This window comes from Eschrichtius robustus, chromosome 7 (assembly GCF_028021215.1).
Source record: "Eschrichtius robustus isolate mEscRob2 chromosome 7, mEscRob2.pri, whole genome shotgun sequence".
Lineage (NCBI taxonomy): Eukaryota > Metazoa > Chordata > Mammalia > Artiodactyla > Eschrichtiidae > Eschrichtius > Eschrichtius robustus.
In genome coordinates this window covers 130,041,839-130,062,622 of record NC_090830.1, presented here as the reverse complement: position 1 = coordinate 130,062,622, position 20,784 = coordinate 130,041,839, and the positions used below count along the sequence as shown (strand labels likewise).

General features: G+C 48.2%; 1 protein-coding gene across 2 annotated transcripts in view; it reads right to left on the bottom strand.

Annotated features, from left to right (window-relative positions):
- TACC2 (transforming acidic coiled-coil containing protein 2) overlaps nucleotides 1-20,784 on the bottom strand; it is a 75,350-nt gene that overhangs the window by 10,001 nt on the left and 44,565 nt on the right. For both annotated transcript variants that reach the window (XM_068548689.1, XM_068548690.1), the window contains exons 6-11: nucleotides 15,726-15,787; nucleotides 14,594-14,709; nucleotides 13,255-13,426; nucleotides 4,414-4,557; nucleotides 3,875-3,951; nucleotides 292-335 (exon numbers count right to left, since the gene is read on the bottom strand). In XM_068548689.1, the coding sequence (XP_068404790.1) occupies nucleotides 292-335; nucleotides 3,875-3,951; nucleotides 4,414-4,557; nucleotides 13,255-13,426; nucleotides 14,594-14,709; nucleotides 15,726-15,787 (615 nt within the window). The remainder of the gene's footprint in view (nucleotides 1-291; nucleotides 336-3,874; nucleotides 3,952-4,413; nucleotides 4,558-13,254; nucleotides 13,427-14,593; nucleotides 14,710-15,725; nucleotides 15,788-20,784) is intronic.

Genomic DNA, 20,784 nt, shown 5'->3' with positions numbered 1-20,784 from the left:
CCATCCTGGCTGGATCAAATGGTGACCATTGAAGTGACAGCCACGGCTTCCCACAGGCATGAATAATTCATGCTAAGGGACGCACATGCTGGCAGGTGTTTCCAGGAGGTCCCCAGACTCACTGATCTGGGGCAGAGCCACGTTCTGGGACGCTCTGGTCCCTCCCTAAAGGGCTTCATGCTCTAAGAGGAACCTGAGAGGAACACACTCTGAGTCTCTACCTTCAAAGCCCTCCCCAAAGTTCAGAAATCTCAGGGTAGGTCTGAGCCCCCCACCAGTGAGGACACCCACCTATCATCTGGGCGATGGTCTTCTCATACTCGGCCACTATTTTCCTGTAAAAGAAGTGAAAATAGGTTGGAACCGTGACCACACAATGGTTTTTAATTTCACGCGGGAGCCCATGTGCTGGATATCAACAGCCTGACCACTGTCTAAGAGGACAAGTCTTATGGGTCACAGGTGGCTCAGACTACTAGGGACCCCTCCAACCTCAGCCCTCTTCTTGCACACCCAAATAGGTTCACTTGCCTAGTGCAAGACTGATCAAATCACTCCCTTATACAAAACCTTCTGTGTCTCCCCTCTGCCCACTGAGAAAAAAAATAAGGCCAAACCTTCAGCCTGACAGTCGAAGACTTCTGTCACCTGGGCCTTATCTTCCTCATCAATCTTACCTCCTTCCACGCCATCTTGTGAACACAGCGGTTCAGTGAGAACAAATGATTTCTTGTCTGCTCCGAGCTTTCTCACCTCTATGGCCTTGCCCATGTTGTTCACTTCCCTCTCTCTTTCCACCTGTCATAGTCTGTTTCTCAAGGTCCAATTCAAATGCTACCTCCTCCAGGAAGCCTTCCCTGATTTCTCCTTAGAACCCCATAACATTTTATCTGAATCTTCTTCCAAAACATACATCATAGTACTTGAGTGGAAGCTCCTCAAGGCCCAGGGACCACTTCTTAGTCACCTGTGTTGTTGAGTGGGGAGTGGCAGGGGAGGAAACAGTAGCACTTCTTGGGTAGGCGCAATAAAGAGAAGCTGCACAAAAGCACTAAGATCCCTTGCTTATAAGATTAAAGGAAACTCTCAAAAAAGACTTGAGGGTTTCACCTACATTATCCAATCCACAAGAGAACCAAGAGCTACTAATCTCCAACAGATCTAGGACCTGATTGCAGCTGACCCTGCCTCTCCGAGCTGTGTGATTTGGCCAAGTCAGTAATGGATGCTGAGGGTTCAGCTTACTCCCTGGTACAGTGAGGATTACCTTAGACCTTGACTTTCAGGACTGGGGGGTGGGAATTAAATGAAGTTAAAAGCGACAGTGACAGCAGAACACACTCTTGCAAAGGCTAAAGGCCTTGCAGCTGCTGGGTGTCTGTCCCTGGCTTCTTGACCTTGGCCGCAAGGTCACTGCCTCACCCAAGGGCAGACCCACAACAAGAAAGGCAACCACAACATGAGCCCACTTGCATTCTCTCTCTGAATCCTACACAGAGACACTTCATGTTTTCTGTGCTTAAACAACCCCTCCTGGCACCCCTGAATCACAAAACAGTGATGGATCTCTGAGGCTGCCCCATCTAAACCCACCACCACTGAGGGCAGAGGCGGGACCACAGCAAGTAAGGGATGTGTCCTTTCAGAAGTGCTAAGAGACCGGGGGCCAAAGAAGTGGTCTCCCTAGAATTGCTACACAGGGTCATTCAGGAACCTTTCCAGGATCCCAGGGCTACAAAGTGGTAGAGGTAGGATTCAAACCCAGGTATCAACTCTGTGGAGTCTTCGTTATAACCCTTCGGCTCCATTGCCTCCAGGCATTGTGACTTACCCCCATTTTACAGATGAGGAAATTTAGACACAGAGTTAAGAAACAGATTCAGAGAACCTGCTGTATAGCACAGGGAACTCTACTTGACTCCGCTGGACAGTAGAAACTAACATCACATTGTAAAACAACTGTACCGCAATTAAAAAAGAAAGAAAGAAAGAAAAAGAAACAGACTCAGAAGCAGCTACGAAGCAGAGCCTGACTTCCACCTGGTCTGGCTCCAGAGGCTGACGTTTACGGCACCAAAAACTAGTGCCTCTGTGCCAGCTGGTGACACTTGAAATCCCACCATACCAGTTAGCAAACAGCACCCCCTGGAACCCCCAGAGGTACAATTTCTCCCAGGAAAGCAAAAGGAATCAGAGACAGAACTTCCAGGCTCCCCGTATATCCTGCCTTCACCTTGAGTGCAGGCAAAAAACCAAAGCCACCCGGTTCCCTCCCCCACTCCCCCTTAGCCAAAAAAAAAAAAAAAAAGATAAAAGAGATTTTAAAATAATGCAACTAAAGGGCCTCAGTTTGAATGTGAAATAGCACTAAGATTAAGCTCCAGAAGTGATCACAAAAACTGTCAGCAGAATGATGGAACTAACAGAAGAATTTTCAGGAAGATACTATTTGACCTAGAAAATGGGATATGATCACCTAAACATTTGCTTATTACTTAAAACGGTAGCCAGGAATATGATTTTGATAATTAGCTAACAGCTACTACTGCAATTAAGTGTACTAAAAATGTACAAATTCTTCGACCAATGTTTAAAAATGCATTCATTCTCTTATTCCCACACTTTGAGACTTTAAAATGAAGCCTATTAGGTATTTTTGGCACAGTGCCAGAACTTCTGTCTTGTTAAAATGATTGTGCTTGAATCCATATCTTCTCTTGCAATTGCCTCAGCTCGTGCTGAGGAAAGGCAGGTGTGTGGAAAATGAACTATGCCCCCTGCTCCCCGCCACGAGCAGTTCTTAGACCCGGCAGCATCCAGACCCTGGACAAGATGTGCTAACCCAGGACGGTCAGAGCAGAGGTTTGGGCCAAAATTGCTTTAAAAACGCCACTTACAATATAGTTTTAAAAGTCACATCTCAAGGGTAAATTCTAGCCCCAGAGATGGTTTCTTAGTTTCTAAGAAGATGATAAATTGAGAAAGGAAATAAAGGGGAAAAGGCACATGAGGAGTGGAAGCAAGAGGCAGGCTGCTGGGTACAGTGGAAAGAGCTTGGGTTTCAGAGTCAGAAAGGTGGATTCAAATCCATGTTCTTGTTAACCAGAAGCTCCAGGGCCTCCGTCAAGTCACCTAACCTCTCTGAGCCTTCAAGCGGGGCTGACCATGCCCTCGACAGCTGTGGGGAGAAACAGACTGTGTGTCTCCAGCCAAAAGCACAGTGCTTGGCACACAGCAGGTACTTACCATGTGGTAGCTGTCATACTTCTATGACAATAGGCAGCAAATGAAAATAAATCACTCAAGCGACATTTGGGAGACACCCTCAATGTTTATCGATTGAGACTGGTGAAATTAATTATGTTAGACCCTTAAAAGGACTGTCAAGCACCTGCTGAACAATAAGGTCAAGATGTATAAAAATCTGTCCAAGTTACGCTGTTAAAAAAGAGTGTAGGGCAATGTACATTTCTACACTCCACTTTTGAAGAAAAATGGAGGCTACATAGATACCTTAACACATTTGGGATCAGAAATGGAAAATTCTGGGAAGGATACACCAGAAATGGTGCATAGTAGTTACCTGAAGGGTGTGGAACCAGAGGCTGAGTGGGAAGGAGATTTGTTTTTCCTTGTACATGTATTTATTCGATTGCATTATGTGACCCATGCTCATGGTTTTTTTTTTTTTTTTTCCTCATGGTATTTTAATAACAGTAATACCCTAAGAATACTTTTGTGAAAATACGAACCTTGTGGAATAATGGATAACTTCTATAGAGGACACTGTTCATGGGCCACACCAGCTCCAGCTGTTATCAAACCACAGGCAAGCATCCCCCAGGTACCAGGAAGTCCAAGCATCACAACTGACCTCATTTCCATCACTTCCCGCCTGCTTTCTTCATATTTATCTTTCCAGTCCGAGACCTCTCTCTCCTTGGTTATGATCTAGTATCAGGGAGAAGAAGAGGAAGAAGGTTAGTCCCAGATGAGTCAATTCAGTTCTGAGCAATTCATACACCAAGACAAAGAAACACTAAAGAAATATGGAATTAAAACCTGCTACACCAAATAATTGTGTTTAGAGAATTTCCCCGAGCATGAGATAGAAATAAGCCAAACACGAGACTTTCACAACGCCCACAGAGAGCAACTAAAAGGCATGTGCTTTTTTGTTGTAACTCAAACGAGGCCCTAAAGGCTCGTTAAACAATAGTGTCCAAGATCAAAACCCACGGTTTGCCGCCTGTCTCTGCCTGCAGTGGTCAGAGGAGAAAGTCTGTGTCCAGAGATGCTGGCTTTGTGGACCGTGGGTACATACATTTATTTACAAATGGCAGAACCCGGAGCTTTTCCCAGGGCACCCAGAGCTGGCCTTGCCTTCTCTGAGCCACGCACACGCCACAGTACCTCTGCCCTGGCGATCTGGAGGGCGGAGTCCAGGTCAGGCTGCTGGAACAGAAGGCCTGTGGGTTTCTCTACCTCGGCCGTCCCGATGCGGGAATACAAGGCTGTTTTGGAGATGGTGACGTCTGTTGGGTGAGCAGCTTCTCTCTGTGGAATGGTTTTTAATTTTAAAAAGTTAACATTCATCTTATGACAAAGAGAATTGCATTCATCCTCTCATGAATGGGTCAGTTGTATGGTTTTGAAACAAAGAACATCAAAAGTATGAGAAAATGCTAAGACTAATGGATGGGGAAATGCCGGATACAATCTACAGAAATCTATCATTCTGCACCTGCACCGGCTGACAAAGGGGCTAATGGCGGACGCCTCCCCAGCTCCCAGGCCCTGGAGTCAAGCACGTCTGGTGCCCGTTTATCACTGCCATTTATCAGCCGCAGAGGCATTTAGGCACAGCGCATAAGAACCAAGGTCATCTTCTAGCAGGCTCCACTTCCAAAATAAAAGCCTGACGGTGAACAGTGTTGAATTCTACTCTATGTTTTCCCAGTTTTGAGTAACCACAGATCCGATCATTTTTGTAAGACTTGTCCACATTTCAGCTTAGGGGACATTGGTTAGCTCTATTTGAAAGGATATAATTCACACAAAGCTTAAGGCCTACCATAGCTCTCAACCAACATCACCTTCAACGAGCTAGTTTCTGGGTGCCAGAAGGTAAGCAGTACGTTGGAGTTACAGCGTCAGCGGGAACACTGAAAACTGGATCACTGACGACATCCCCCTGTGCCGATAAGCCCCTCGACGCGTGGTGTGATTCCCTGCCCCCACGACTGACACTGGACAGTCACAAGCCTCCTGGGAGGGAGGAGAGGCCTGTGCTGACTCTTCCTCCCTTTGCACAAATGCTCAGCCATTTCCAGCACACCCGAAATGCAGCATCAGGAACATTGTCAAAGAGTGCAGCGAGGTTGTCAGTCTAGTTCTACTGCAAAAGAAACGGCAAACCAATCACACTCTCAGTCCTATTCATTAACCTCCTGGCCCGTCGTGGTTGCCAAGGCAAACCTCCACCCTGGCTACCAGAGTCCAACTGGACGTGAAGCAGTGGGGGTGTAATGGGCGGAGGGCAACTGCTTTTCCTTTGGGAAATTTATGAGAAGAGATGGAGCCGTGAACAGAACACCACAGTGTAGAAGAAAGAGAGAGATGTGGGCAAGGAACGGTGAGGACTTATCTTGTAGACGGAAGCAGAGGAGATGAAAGAACCAATGGTAACTGGGAAGGGGGTGACCCGAAGGTGCTTGAGCAGAATTTCTCTCCTCAATCACGGGAACAGGCATGCTTACCCTACTGTGGCCTCAGAGACAATGAACTTGTGACAGCTTAGAAAACGCAGGTGGAAGCTTAATGGATAGGACTGGAGGTCACCGAGTTACGACCAGTTAGTTGTACACATGCACGATGAACTGAGCGGCTTAGGCTGCCCTGGAAGCGAGCGTCTGCCGCGTGGGTGTCACTGCCCCTGCCTGGCCTTGAGTATCTGGGCTAACTCTCACATGGGACCAGAATGACCACTGCTGGTCAGAGGGGAGCACCAGACCCCAGGTGGGACACGCCCACCTGTCAAGTGGGATGCCAGGATCTTCGGTGACAGGACATTTGAGCAGAACACAAGTTTAAAGCCCTCAGGAGCAGGCAGGCTGACCTCTTGGAAGAAAGAGGGCCACCAGACCAGAGGGCAGAGCCTCTCCCATGTAGGCGTTAATCTCTGATGTCTGAGATGTTTTCAAGGTTCTACTTGTCAAATGGGAAACTTCTCAGGAAGTAAACAGAAAATTATACCTAGACACCAAGACTCAGTATTTACATTTATCGAGAAAGTTCAAAAACACAAAATTCTGAAGACGATTTTTAAATCCTCTTCTGTTCCTGTCAGTTAAGTAAAATAATGTATTCTTTGAAAAAAATTAGAATAAAGTTTCAAAATGGAAAGAACCTTAGACACCATCCAACTCATCCTGGTCCCTCTGATGATGAAAAAATTGAGGCTCTAAATAAGATTTGGCCAAATCGTTTCCCAGAATGAGATTCAGTTCTGACCCAAGATAAACCAGCTCTCTGAAGTGCAAGAGAAAATACATTAAAACTAACTTTATCATACTGGGCAGAAACAAAATATGACCAGTGCAGGAATTAATGATCTTTAAGCTGCCTAATGTCCTTTGTAAAACAAGGAAGGGGATGAAAAATAAACAAAATAATGAGCTTTCTAAGTAAATGCAAATGGTTACTACCAGATACAGTAATTCACTATCACCGGTCATCCTGGCCACCTGGTGTTTTCAATAAAGAAACATGATGACTTCAGAATCCATTTGAATTACTACCAGAGTATCTGCATGTTAATGCAATTCAAGGTACACACCCTGGTTTTCTCTTACAACCAAGAATTGTTTTTAGCTGAAATGAATAGGTTTGTCTCTTGATGATATTTTAAGATCAGACTTAGATTAAGCTTTGTTTCTCTCACATAACCTCCCACTTGCTACTTTAGAGGAACCAAAAAGCCACCAGAATCACAAACTGAGACGTGACATGGCCACGACTCAGACAGCACGGGACCAACGTCCAACCTCTCAGTCCACTCCCTCAAATCTCAGTCCCTGCGGGGACCCCTGGGGCACTGTCACCTGGGTCAGGCCTGCAGACCTCATGCCTGGGGTCCTTCTGGCCTTGCAGCCAGGGGCTGGGGGTCTTGTCCCTCACCCAGGCTCACAATCCCCCTTGTGTCCAACCCGCTGTTGCCAGGCTCAGGGGAAGCTGCCATGTCTTGGACCAAAGCAGGATCGCCATCCCCGGGAACCAGGTGGGAGAGCGGTGAGAAGGCGCAGGGGTAGGGCCCAAAAGCCGAGATCAGGTCATGGGCCAAGGTCGTGGAGCGTAGACACAGGCTGGGCGCTTGCGGGGTGTCGGGGCCACGTGGCGCCAGGTCAGGCAGAGAGCAGCCTCACCCCGGTGCCGCCCCATCCAAATCTGACAAGGGGCGGGTCTCAAGTTCAGGATGGCAAACAAGAGGAAGGCACTTGATACGTGCCCTTATTCCACTCCCCACAGGAGGCGCCACCAGCACCAACTGGCCTCTCCTTCCCACTGGGTCAAGACATGGCCTCAGACCTCAACACAGGCTGCAGACGATAACCACAAATTCTTGAAACTGGCAAATGAGCTGAAACCCACGTGCCAGCCCTTTGTGTCACTGCTCTTCAGACTGTTCTTGTGGGTTTCGGGTATCACCTGGGTAAATGTCCGGGGTGGGTGGTTTCCGGACACAGAATAAGAAAAGGAACCTATGCTATCAGGCCGCTCACCAACCATACAGTTGCCCCAGACCTGATTCCTTCTCCCACTGATGCTGTGACAACCCAGGCATCTTCCTTTATGGGCCAGGACTCCTGGAGGAATCACACACTGAAGATTAATACCCTTTCCCTCCCGGGGGAGCCTGTTTCTAGGACCTCCTCCGGTCCCAAAGCTTGCCATTTGTATGATCCTTGTTCCTATGTTACCCAGACACATCCTTCCTTCTTTATATAGGGTCCCCCTAATCCCAAAAGGCCAGATACTGGACCATAGCCAGTATCTGTTATACACACAAATTAAATCCATCCCTGTGCCCTGCAGCCCTCGGAAAGCCATACAGATGGAACGCTTAGGTTCTATCCACCCTGGTTTAGCGGTGAATTCAGGGCTGCTGCACCTCACAGCCAGTGACCTGGTCAGATCCCCCACTGGGAGGACACAACCGAATTCAGTTCCACCAGAAGTGTGTGGAAGGAAAACAATAAGGAGTCTGACACCCCAGCCCCCGTGGAGTTTCCCTCATTTCTAACGTTTTCTGACTAATGAGACAGGAAACCGCACACCAGTGCCTGGAAGGCTGGCTTTGCCGGCCCTCAGTCTGAAGGGAAACGTGAGTGAAGCCGCTTACAGGAGCGGCCAGAAATCACCCCCATCGTATTTCATGACGTTTTTCATCCCCTCAGTATGAGTTTTTTTCATTCCAAGTGATTTCATTTTGTGTTAGCAACAGTTTAAGACCATGCTGCCAGAAACACTGGGTTAGGTCACCTGCAGCTGAAACATATGGGCAGAAAAAAAGAGCAAATTGGATACAGAGCTGCTGTCTTCTCTTTCTATGTATCAGCAGTTTCCAATGCGCTAAGGGGTAATCAAGCATCTCACCAGCAAGAAACCCACAGAAACCTAATTGGGTTCAGGTAAATGGACCACCCTAGGTCTGGTGAGCTACAGAAAAGAGCATCTATTTTCCATGGGCCAAGGTCACTAGATTAATATACTTCTTACACAAGCGGTACAAGTTCCTATGGTAGAGAAAAATGTTCCTCATACTCCAAGACACTTCTACCCCTCTGGAATAATTCTTTTAACACGCCCTTCTGGAATACATAAGGAGGGAGCGGGGGCTGTCTCTCCAAACCACACTCAGTAGATTCACGTGACAGTATTTTCAATCAAAATCGGGACACATGGTCTGAGAACAGGCTTTAACTGATGGGAAGTCAACTGCTGGCCGTCTCTGAGAAGGAGGCACGGGTATCAGGCAGTCCTGAACACTTTATACTCAATTGGAACCACTGAGAACATGCTCAATCCTGCCTCAGACTCCTGGACAAGAATAAACTGTATTTATAGTGACCAAACGTCAAGCAATTCATTCTGTGTTTAACCCACTACCCAAAGACATCAAGAAATAAATCTAACGGGGAAAAAATCCTTACTGCTTAATGCATTCTAAAAATCTCATTTTTACGGAAATTAAACCCAAGTTTATGGGTTGGCCACAAGAACAAGGACATCAGCAATCGGTGTTTACATGCCTGTCAACACCCGATGTTCCCAGTCTGGACACCCATGGGATGACCATCTTCTCTCACTGAGAGATGTCTCTGGAAAAGGGGTCCCCATTTGGTTCCAGGGAAACCACATGTGGGGGACCCACAGGGCAGGGGCAGCAGATGAACTCCTGATCCTGTCCCAAGGACAAGTGACGGGAGAGAGCACGGGCCCCTCTGCCAAGTGAGCTGTTACTTGAGATGTACAGGCAATGAGCTCCCATATGGAAATTCTAGTGCTGGTTCCCGGAAGGCCAGTGAATCACAGTCAGGCCTTGGGCTGGTTCCCAGGCTCCGTTTTCCACATCTGTAAAATAGGACCTGGACCTGCTGTCCGAAGAGAGATGTTGGGAGAGTCTCATCAGGTAACAGAGGCACAAGTGAAGGTCACCTCCCAGCAGCTTTCATTGACCGTACACCTACTGTGTGCTAGGCTCTCTGCACGTCACCTACTGTCCTCACAGCAACGTGCAAACTTGCTGCTATTAGCCTCTTGTCACAGATGGAAAAACTGAGGCTCAGAGAGGCTCACCAACTGGTTCAGGGCCACAGAGCACACTGAGGCCCAGTCCTGGTCTGACAGCCCAGGTTCACCGGGCTGCCAACTGGGGGTGGGGTGTGGGAGAGGGAATGAGGCGGCTCCTCAGAGACCAGGCACATCCATCAGCCCTGGGGGTGGGCTGAACCTCCCTGGACCACGCTCCATCGTGCATGTCATCAGCAACACATTCCAGTTGTTAAGAATAATTACTCCAAACTTGAAAGCCAGCAAAACAATTTCTGCAGGTCTTGTCAATATCACACTCTACCCTAGAGAAGGGTTGGCAAATTACGGCGATGGGTCAAATGGCCTGTTGCTCTTTTCTGTAAAAAGGGTTTTACTGGAACCCACCACACCCATTCATCCACGTGTTGTCTGCTGCTGCTTTAGCAGAGCTGCGGTGCCAGAGTTGAGTAGTTGTTACAGAGATCAAATAGATGCCCACAAAGCCTAAAATATTTACGCTTTCCCCTTGCAGAAAAGGACTGCTTTTCTGTAATCCTTTTGACCCTGGCCTAAGGGTCATCTGACATCTCAGGAAGGTCTTGTTTTCACCTATTCACTATTGACTAGGATCCAGTATCAGTATAATTAGACGTTAACTTGTAGAAAATAGAAAAGTTGCAAATTATTTTTTGTTAGTAGCGAAGCAAATGATTTCTGTAGGAAGAAAAAAGAACCTCAAAGGTTATGAATTATCTGTCCTGTTTAGCTAGTATTAACCTGTTTTATATCTAACTTTGCAATCTTATTCAAGCTTCCTTACCCCACTGACTGGACATCACTGGACTGACTGGTTTCTCATATTTTCCTCCATTCAACAAGCTTTACCATCCTGCTGGTGTGTTCAGTGTGTACTTATGCACCAATTACACTTGTAGCTTTTTGGAAAATCATACTTTGTCGAACATCTGCCTGGCCATGGTTAGCAAAGAAGCTTCTGGACCACACAACATTCTCAAGAGGCAGCACACGGCAGCAGCAAACCGGTACCTTGGTGTCCTGGCGGCTACGGGCAGCCAGGGTGATCTGCCTGGCCAGCTTCAGGGCTTCTATCCGCATGATGGCAAACTCTAACTCCTCCTGCCGGAGGGGTGGGAAATGAGCAAACCGCAGGGGAAATGCATCGAGACAGGACGGAAATGTTTTCCACATCCAAGAAACGAATGTGCCACGTGAATGTGTCATGACAGATACTCGGGAAAACATACGCGTTGGCTTTCTTTCACAATTAACACCTCAGCAGATCATGAAATAAGTGTCTCATTTCCTTTTTTTTTTTTTTTTAAATCACCCTTTGGGATGTCTGGCGGGAAGTATTATGCAAATACGAAATAATTTTTAAAATGGGATCAGAATTTTTAGTGCACTGTTTCTTCAATTTCTCTCTTGTTCATTTCATGTCAAGTTGGCCAACAATTTCCACGAGTAGATTCGCATATCTCAAATGACTATTAACAATCTCTCTAAGTTTTTGCTCTGAACATCCCAGTCTAGAGGGTATCAAATTGAGCTGTCAAATTTAAAGCACAGACTGTAGACAATTGTTTTGGTGCCAGATACAAGACCTGAGTCCAGATGTTATCTCAACAGGGGTCTGAGATAACCTTGTATACATAAACAGCCTGGCTCCATGGTGAGCTAATGCCCTTGGTTCCATGAATAAATCAGAGAAACTGCTTTTGGGGCTATCAAAACTTCGGAAAAATGACTGCTTCGGTCCATTTTCCAAATTGAAATACAAATGGTTTGTTCCACATGTAATGGCACGATTTATAGCACTCTGGCGTCCTGGGTCAAGAACACCACATACATCTGTCTTTGAGGGGAAGCTATTCCATCTGGAACATTCTCAGCAATGCTCCATTAAATCCTGCCTCATTGCATTTGGAGTTCGGAGGTTCATTCTCTACTGAGGTTTTGACAAACTCCCCAAAGGTCACACGTGGGCTACAAACCTGAAGTTTCTGAGCAAATACTGGGGGGTTCTTTTCTGCTAAGTCGGGTTCCAGATAGTCAAGCGCACCACAGAGAGAGGCTGGATGAGCTAGCCTGCTGAGGAGGGCATCAGCAGAGGCAAAGGAGCCCTCAGGAGCTGTCTGAAGGCCGGCAGAGGAGGACACAGAAGAAAAATAGAGGAGAGCAGAGTGATATCGGTTCCAAGCAAGGACCACCCATCTATTGGCTGGACATCTCTGCCTTAAGGCTGAAGAGAGTATCAGTTAGGTGCCAATACTTTCCTTTTCATCTGGACTAATTCCCACATGCTGATCATGGGCTCCGTGAGACCGGCAGGCCCAACCCGCTCCCCAAAAGCACAGCCTTAGGTGCCCTCTCCACCCCCATGTCACCCTCACTCCATAACCAGTTGCTAGGAGGAAAGCTACCCTTTACTTATTTACTTGAAAACCTCAGCGGGTAGGAGACAAGGTAGGTGATGGGGTTTCCACACATAAGTCATCAAGAAAATACTTTCCAGTGTAAATATCCAAAGGAAGGTTTGGTAAAGGTCATTTTCTGAATAATGGAAAGATGACTTCAAACTGGTAGATCAGAAAGACTTCAAAATCAGAAGGCAAGGTTGCAGAAGTTGAATCACGCATGAGTCCTTCATAGCATCTATTTGACAGACAGCCTAGGTCCTGTCTGGACTCTCTTTTTGCTCACTATTATTTTCCCAGTATCCATCTGCCAGACATACAGTAGGTGCTAAATAAATACTTGATGCGTGAGATAAATGAATGTCTACTAATCTGGAGCAATAAAGCAACATGCCAAGTCAATGGCCTCATACCCTCTTGGGGATTGCTAGGGGGAAGTAAAAAAAGAAAAACAGAATTCACCAGAAGGGTGATCGATTTTAGACGTGTGGGGCGTGCAGGTGAGGCCTTCAGCTCAGGTCTATTCGCTCTGCAGGTCCCACAGGGGTTGGGAGGGAAGAGGTATGAGTCCTGGTCTATAAACAGGAGGGACTTCCCATCACCAAAGCCCAGGAGAACCAACTGTTCCGCAAAAGGAGAGTGTTTCCTGATCGACCATACACTGCCCTCTGCCAAAGAGGACAGAGGAGCAGGGTACAGACTGATGGCAGCTCAAAAACCAACAGTCCAGCCCGAAGGGGCTAGAAGTGGAAAATGAATAACCCTGAAGGCAAATAAAGCACTTAGGTGAGAACTGCAAAACCACATTGGTGAGGACGGAGAGACCTTCTCTCATCATTATGGGGTGGGGTCTCCTAGGCTGGCTTCTCTGGTGGGATAGGGGCATAGGGACCCACATCAGGTTACCAGGGGAGTGTTGCTCTGAAGGCCTGGCCCGAGTGGTGATAGAACCCAGCTGACCCAGGGCTCACCCGCAGTGATCTCGGGCCCCTCCAACCCCACTTACAATTTCAATCACTTCTGATGCGGTGCCCAAGGCCATGGCCTCCAGCTCTTTCTGGGAGGATTTCTCTGGCACCTGCAAGTGTGGCTCCTGGTTGGGGTCCAGCCCTCGTGCAACGGGATGCTGGATCTTTGCCCCGGCGTTCACAAGGGCTTCAGTCTCCTCGAAACTTGAGCTAAGGAAGCAAAGCGCATCTTTAGAGGCTGCACTGGAAATCTCACTGAAATTAGCCAGGATGCCCCAGCTAACATAGCAAGGGATCCTAGACTTCCAAGGTTATATTCCCCAAGGAAAATGGGCAGGTCGTAGGTGGCCAAGGGGCCTGTTGGCTGGATAGAGGGTGGTCCAGCCCCACGTAAGAGCCTGCTGACAACGGACAGCCAGAAGCACAGGTGCCATTGGCTAAGGGTACGAGCTCTGGAGTGAAGCAGACTGCCAACCCCTTGGCTGTGCACCTTGGCGGGAGGGATTAGGTACCGTAACTCTGTGAAGATCAAGTGAGACGCTGCCTGCACCTAAAGCACTCGACACAGCGCCGGTCACAAGGCGCCACTACTGCTGTTGCAATAGCATCGCCATCTCATTCCCACCACCCTGGGCAGAGTCTGGAGTAGGTATGGGAAGTCACAGCAAGAGCGTTCACTCCTGCTCAGTGAAAGCGGCAGGTAGGAGAGGACAGGAAGGTCCCAATGTTAGCGTGATACCCACCCCCTCACCCAGTCCAGCACCACACAGTTCAGAACAGGAGCCTGACAAATGCTTCCATTCACATCCATGTGAATAATAAACGTTTATCAGGACTTCATTTGTGCCAGGCCCTGTGACAAGTGCTTTCCTTACAGCATCTCAGTTTACTCCTCCTTTTGGCTACTTGAACAGGTACCCCTACCCCTATCCCAAGTGGCACCTCAATTCATCTTCAAAAAATCCCTACAGGATCAATTTTATTATTACTCTCACTTTACACGTGAGGAAACTGCAGCCCAGGAGGGTCAAGTAACTCACATCAGGTCATACAGCCAGTAGGGGTTGGGAGTGGGATTCGGGCACTGAATGCTGAAGCGTGCTGCCTCCCCACGGGGCAAATTACACAATAAAGCGGCGTGCACAGGCAGGCGATGGGAGGGGCTCACGCTCTCAGCAGTTAAAGGGTGCTACCTTAGTCCAAAGGGCAGCCCGTGACAAACCCACTGCATCTGTGCCCCTGTGGACACTGAGAGACATGGGATTGTGGGCTGCCTGAGTGTGTGCAAATGAATGGGGGTCAGGAGAGCAGGGCAGGTGCTCAGAGGCCTGGGGACCTCCGCCCCGGGGTGTAACTCTCTCAACGTGGAAGTCGTACCCTGAACACGGCGTCGGGGACTCCGACATCCGGACGGGGGGAGACTTGACCGGGCTCTCCTGAGAAGTGTCAAACATAAGGTACAAGGCCTGCTTCTTCGGGGCGTCGTCGTCCTGCTGCAGGGATCAAAGTCACACGTCAGCTCGGCTGCAGTGGCCTAAACACGCTACAGAGACGAAAACCAGAGCACTCTTCAATGGGGACAGATAACTCATCAGGGAGAAGCCTTCACTTCTCTCCAGCCAGCCGGAAGAGAGGAGAAAGCGGCGCTGGCTAAGAGAGAGGAGAGGAGGACCGGAGGGAAGAGGAAAGCGTAGGAAGAAAGTGGGACCGCGTGCAGTTGGGAACATTTCCGGGGGGGACTGCAATGGTGTTGGTGTGCTACATGCTGCTCAGCCCATCGGCATTTACGGGCCATCCTCTCTGGATGGGCAACCATGCTGGCCACCGAGGATAAACAGAGGGGTAGGCGAGACCCCCGTCCGGGCGTGGCCCACAGTTGAATGGGGGAGACGGGCATGGCGCCCCATTGTGATGAGCGCCACCATCAAGGTTCACTGACTTACAGCAGATGTGGTTTAGAAGTAGCAACACCCCATCTACGAATGATGCAAAGAAAGATAGATAAGAGCAACGTGTCCGGGCTGCTGAGTGTCGCACAAGCCCTCCTGGGCATCTCCAAACCTCTGGGGGCATCGCTGGACAACAGCAGCACAAGAGGCCATGTCCAGGACCAAAGGCCCCAGCAGCAGCACATGTTAAGCCAGGGAAGACAGGTGCCCATCATAACAACTCAAAATGAAAAAGAGATGGGGGAAAGTCTTATTGCCCAAAGGGACAATTTTCAGTTCTAGGAAGCAGTTTATCTGAAGAAACCAGATAACGGTACACCTTAAACACCACCAAACCACTCCCTCCACCTTTTTTAAAAGAAATCTCTTGACGAGTTCTTTCTCAGTCAAGGAAGTAATTCTGCAGGAAGCCTAACAGCATCCTATCATTTTTCTCCCTGAAAATGGCATCTGAAGTGGATTGAGACAAACCTCAATCCCCCCGGCCCCAGTTCACCAAACTGACCAAAAAACAGGGTGGGAGAGCAAGTTCCCTGCTGGCTGAAGGCAGAAGAACTTACAGGTAAGGAGGAACCAATTTTCTCCATATATTCGATTTCATAGGAGTTTCTGTAATCCAACTCTGCAAAAGAAACAGAAGGAGAGGTGAGTGCCAGAGTGGGGGAAAAAAATGAAAAGTTTGGGGCTGGGCAGGTGGGGTCAGGAACAAGGCTTCAAGCTTTCTGAGAATGCTACTGACTGAGATTTCTGATACGGTCAAAAGGGGAGGCTCGACTCAGCTATTTTCAGACAACTGGTAAACCCCTTACTGTAAAGGGGCTTCTGCCATTTGGGAGCCTGAGAGAGTTCCGAGGGAATTAAATGTCATGACCAAGCACGGATTTGACTGGAGAAAGATCTGAGCATTTTGCACAGAGTTTTCAGATCAGAGAGTGTGTACACTTTGGGTGTTGCTTTTCTCTGTAAGTCTCACGTGCGATACATGGAACCTTCCCAAGTCCTGGTGACATTTTGCAACTGCACCCACAGTTGGCCATCCAGTTGTCGGAAGCAAGGGAAGAACAGTGTTGCTGTAAGAGAAGCTTTGCGAGTTGTCTAGAATGTTCCCCAAAATTCTGCCAGTGCCAACAGGGCCGGTCCAAATCAAATGTTCAGCTGCAAAGACTATTAAAGTCCAATTTGGTGGAAAGATGACCTATTTCAAATTGACCGGAGACTTTAGGCTGCAAAGAAAACTCCAGATACTCTCACTGGATACTAGAAGCCCCATTGCCTGCCTCGGTTCCCAGGGCAATTCCAGGTGGAGACCCAGCTCTGCTACTACACCAAACTCCCTGTCTAGTGAATGGATTCTGAGCACCTACTATGTGCCTCAGACTGTGCTAGGCACAGTGGATACGGTGATGAACAAGACAGAAGAGGACTCTATCCTTGAAGAAGCCCCAATCCGCAGCTACCAGATGGCTCTTTTCCACTTAAAAAGAAAACCAAGAGGTGAAATGACCCGCTCAGAAAGCAGCTGTGCAAGAGTGTTAATGGCAATCCCTAAAGCCTCATGCCTTAATTTTTTTAGGTAAAAAATAAATAGCAGTTCTGGTTTAAAGCTCCACATTCCTACATATTCATAATCATATTCAACAGAAGGAATCATTCTTAAATGATCCTTTAATATGAGCTTTAAAATGAGATATTTCCTCAAAAACTTTCTCAAAACCAAACTGAATAAACTCCAGTACTTAAACCCGTGGATGACTTTTCAGGAATCTCTGACTCTCTGGGATGAAGCAAATGCATCTTTCTGGCAGGCGGGACCTGATCACAGGAATGGAGACAGTTTTGTGGATTAACGACCAGAAGGATCTCATGCGTCCTTAAGGCCCTGACTTGTGCGTCACTTGGGAAGAATGGAGAATAAGCCAAACCATATGCTGGGCAGGAACTCAGAGTGTCTGTAACCGTCGTGTGAATCTGTCCCTGGGGTCTGCCTCAACTGAAGACATAGAAGCATTCGTTTATTAAGACTATCTTTCAAAGGCAGGGGACAGTGAAGGACAAAGTGATTTCTAGGCCCTCTTCTAGACCTGTCACTTTCCGGGTGCAGGACCCCAGAACTATCATTTTATTGCTCTACTAAAGACCGTCTAAATGGAAAAGATAATAGTGAATCAGCTGCTTCCTCCTCCAAGGTATTACTACTGTTGCCAAGGCATGATTTAACCCTAAATTATTTCATAGAAAGCACCCCCCGCACACCCCACAATGCCACGGAGTACCTGGGATGCATTGAATAAGCTGAGGCCACCATGGAGATTTTCCAGGCCCTGGGGCCCCGGGTCAGTGCCGGCTCTGGTTACCAGCTCTCCTCAGTGTCCCACCTGGAATCTGAGCTCATTTCCGGGCAGCAGATCTGGGTGAGTTTCAGGTCACTGAGCTCATTCAACTGCCTTCTTTCCTACCTGCCAAGAGGGTCTCAGATCTTTTGAGAAAACATCTTACTGAACTTGGTTTTCAAAATCTCATTCACCTGCCTTAAATTCTAAGCCTTAGAGGGTAGGCTTGGAGAGGAGAGCCAAGTCCAACTTTAGCCCCATTTTTCAACCACGCCACACGCAGCAGGCAGGCCAAGAAGGGTAACGCCAGTCATACCAAATGGCTCAACATCTTTACAAATGAGAGAAGAGGCCGCTCGCTAAAGCATGTGCTGCTCCGAGCTGAAGAGGCCAGAAGTTTTGTTTTATTTTGGTTTTTTTGGCTGCACCGTGCGGCTTGCGGGATCTTAGTTCCCCGACCAGGGATTGAACCCGGGCCCACCGCAGTGAAAGCGAGGAGTCCTAACCACTGCGCCACCAGGGAAGCCCCCCCGCCCCCGAAGTTATTTTTAATGGGTCCTGTCGTTCTGAAGGCAATGGGCCTGTGTTTCCATCTGACTCTCATTGCTGGAGCTCTGCTGGGGAACCGAAGGAGGCCGGGCAGAAGCCGGAAGGATGCAACCGAGCCCTGACTGTCATTCCCAGGATCAGGGAAGCCAACTCCCTGACTTCTCTAGGCCCATCGACTTATCCATAAATGGAGCTCAAAGTGCATACATCTTGCAGGGTAAAATGATTTGCTGTAAGATGAAAAGCCCCACAGCTGGTCACGCAAAGGTAAGGAACTGTGACCAGGTCTGTTATTGCCCTTTGCTAATATTTCTGAAACTTTTAACATAAGTGGTGAGAGGAGACGAGCCTTTAGGAGGGGAACAAGGACACTGCTCTGACTTCCTTGGGTGGCCCTTCGACCTGCCTGTAGTGTGACAACAATGGTGCCCACCACTGAAGACCAGGTTAGGCTCCTGAGAAGGACACCCCTTCTCTATTGGATGCAAGAGGGGGTGCTGATGCAGCTGTGTGTAAAGGGAAACAGGGAGACAGGGTGACCGGCAATGGCCATCCAAAACCTTCGGATCTAAAGCAGATACTCCCTCAGGGTCTCAGACCAGAGCTAGGAGGTTTCGGAGGCTCTGTCGTCCAGTGGTTCCTAAACTTTCCATCTCTGGGGATCACATGAACTAGGTTTTCTCTCACGGCACCATGTTTCAAAAGACTGCTCCAGAAAAGGGCATTTGGGAAGCAAGCACTCAAAGAAAAATGTCTATAATTGCCAATCTGAGGTTTAAATCAATGAGAGATTACCAGTGTCACCACAGTGAGCTGATATGATTACAGCCCCCAAACATGCAGTTTTAAACTAGCTGGGCATCTTTCTAACCCAGCTCCACAGGTTTTTTGAAATATTAAGACAACTTGAATCTCTTGTGAAGCCAGGTAGGGAAGCACCGATCAGCTCAACTTCCTCATTCTACACTTAACGAAAGGAAGTCTGTATGACGCTCACGTAAAGAGCGTGGTGGAAAAGAAGAGGCCCTTCGAGTCAGGCAGACCTGGTCCTACGAGAACTAGCCCCTCAACACTCAGCAAATCTTAACAGCTCAAAGCCTCTGCTCCCTCGCTCTTACGTGAGGAAGTACAGAAATCCACCGTCTAGAGCTGGGCGGGTGAAATGAAATCACGTACGTAAAGGCGCAGCAGGGCTACTCCACCAATGACAGCTCCTTCTTATTACTGTTACTTGGAGAATTCATATTGCAGTGAATACGTGTTCAAATGGCAAATATTATTTCTAACCCAACATTTCAGTGTCCTGTGATTTGTGACTTCAGTGTAAGAAAGTCTCAATCGCAGCTGCAGCACTGGGCAGGCTCCCAGAAAGGGGAGTATATCTGCGTCCCAACCAGGTTCGCGTCTGGTATGGCCGGACGTGACTCATTAACAGGAGGACAATCCGAGAACAGGGCTCTGCATCCAGATTCTACATCCAGTTGCTGGAGGGAACCAGGTACATTAGAGAGGTGAATGCAGGCCACACCTCCTGAAACTGCAGCTGTTCTGGATTCACACAGACAGTGGATTTCCCATCACCCACCAGCTACAACTACGGTCAGGACTTCCAAAATCTTCACATTTTCTTTTTCTTTTTCTTTTATTTGTTTATTTATTTATGGCTGCATTGGGTCTTTGTTGCTGCGCATGGGCTTTTCTCTAGTTGCGGCGAGCGGCGGCTACTCTTCGTTGCAGTGCGTGGGCTTCTCATTGCAGTGTCTTCTCTTGTTGTGGAGCACAGGCTCTAGGGGCGCGGGCTTCAGTAGCTGTGGCACACGGGCTCAGGAGCTGTGGCTCGCAGGCTCTAGAGCACAGGCTCAGGAGTTGTGGCTCACGGGCTTAGGTGCTCCGCAGCATGTGGGATCTTCCCGGTCCAGGGCTCGAACCCGTGTCCCCTGCATCGGCAGGCGGATTCTTAACCATTGTGTCACCAGGGAAGCCCCACAGTCATTTTCTAAGGAGGCACGTTTACTAGAGTTTTGTTCCAAACTTACAGATTTCCCTATTTGTGGAACTTCTGCAGAAAACAAACAATTCTCAAATGTGCCACTAAGCTAGTGAGTGGACTGCTTTAGTTCTAAGTTAAAGATGAAGAAATAGATGTTACCACTGAATGAGGCACCTATTAGCTTAAAAGGTATTATGAAAATAATGCATGTAGGGAATTCCCTGGCGGTCCAGTGGTTAGGAATCCACGCTTTCACTGCCGTGGACCCGGGTTCAATCCCCGGTCAGGGAACTAAGATCCTGCAAGCCATGCGGCGCGGCCAAAAAAAAAAAAAAAAAATGCATGTATTTATTTGGTTCCTGATGGTACAACTACATATACATAGCCCAAAACACACACCTTTGGATTCCTATCTATAATGGCAAGCTCAGGTTGGTTTCTGTGACATTGAAAAGTTTCTTATTAAGCCTCAAGAGAGGTGAACCAGCAGGAAACCACAGGTGCTATCAAAATGGCCAGGTCCCTGCTAGTCTTCAACCACCCCCTGCTGCTTCTGGGCTGTCCACACGCCCTCCCCTCCTCCCCCACCCCGTCTCCCTCACACAGGCGGTGACTGATGCAATGATCAAACTGTGGACACTAAGCTGTCTACCTGCCTAGCCTTCTATTTTCTTTTCCTCACAAAGCTGTCTTTAGCCCTTATGGTGTTCATGGTGCTGTAAGGAAAACAAAGCTGGCTCAGATGGGGTT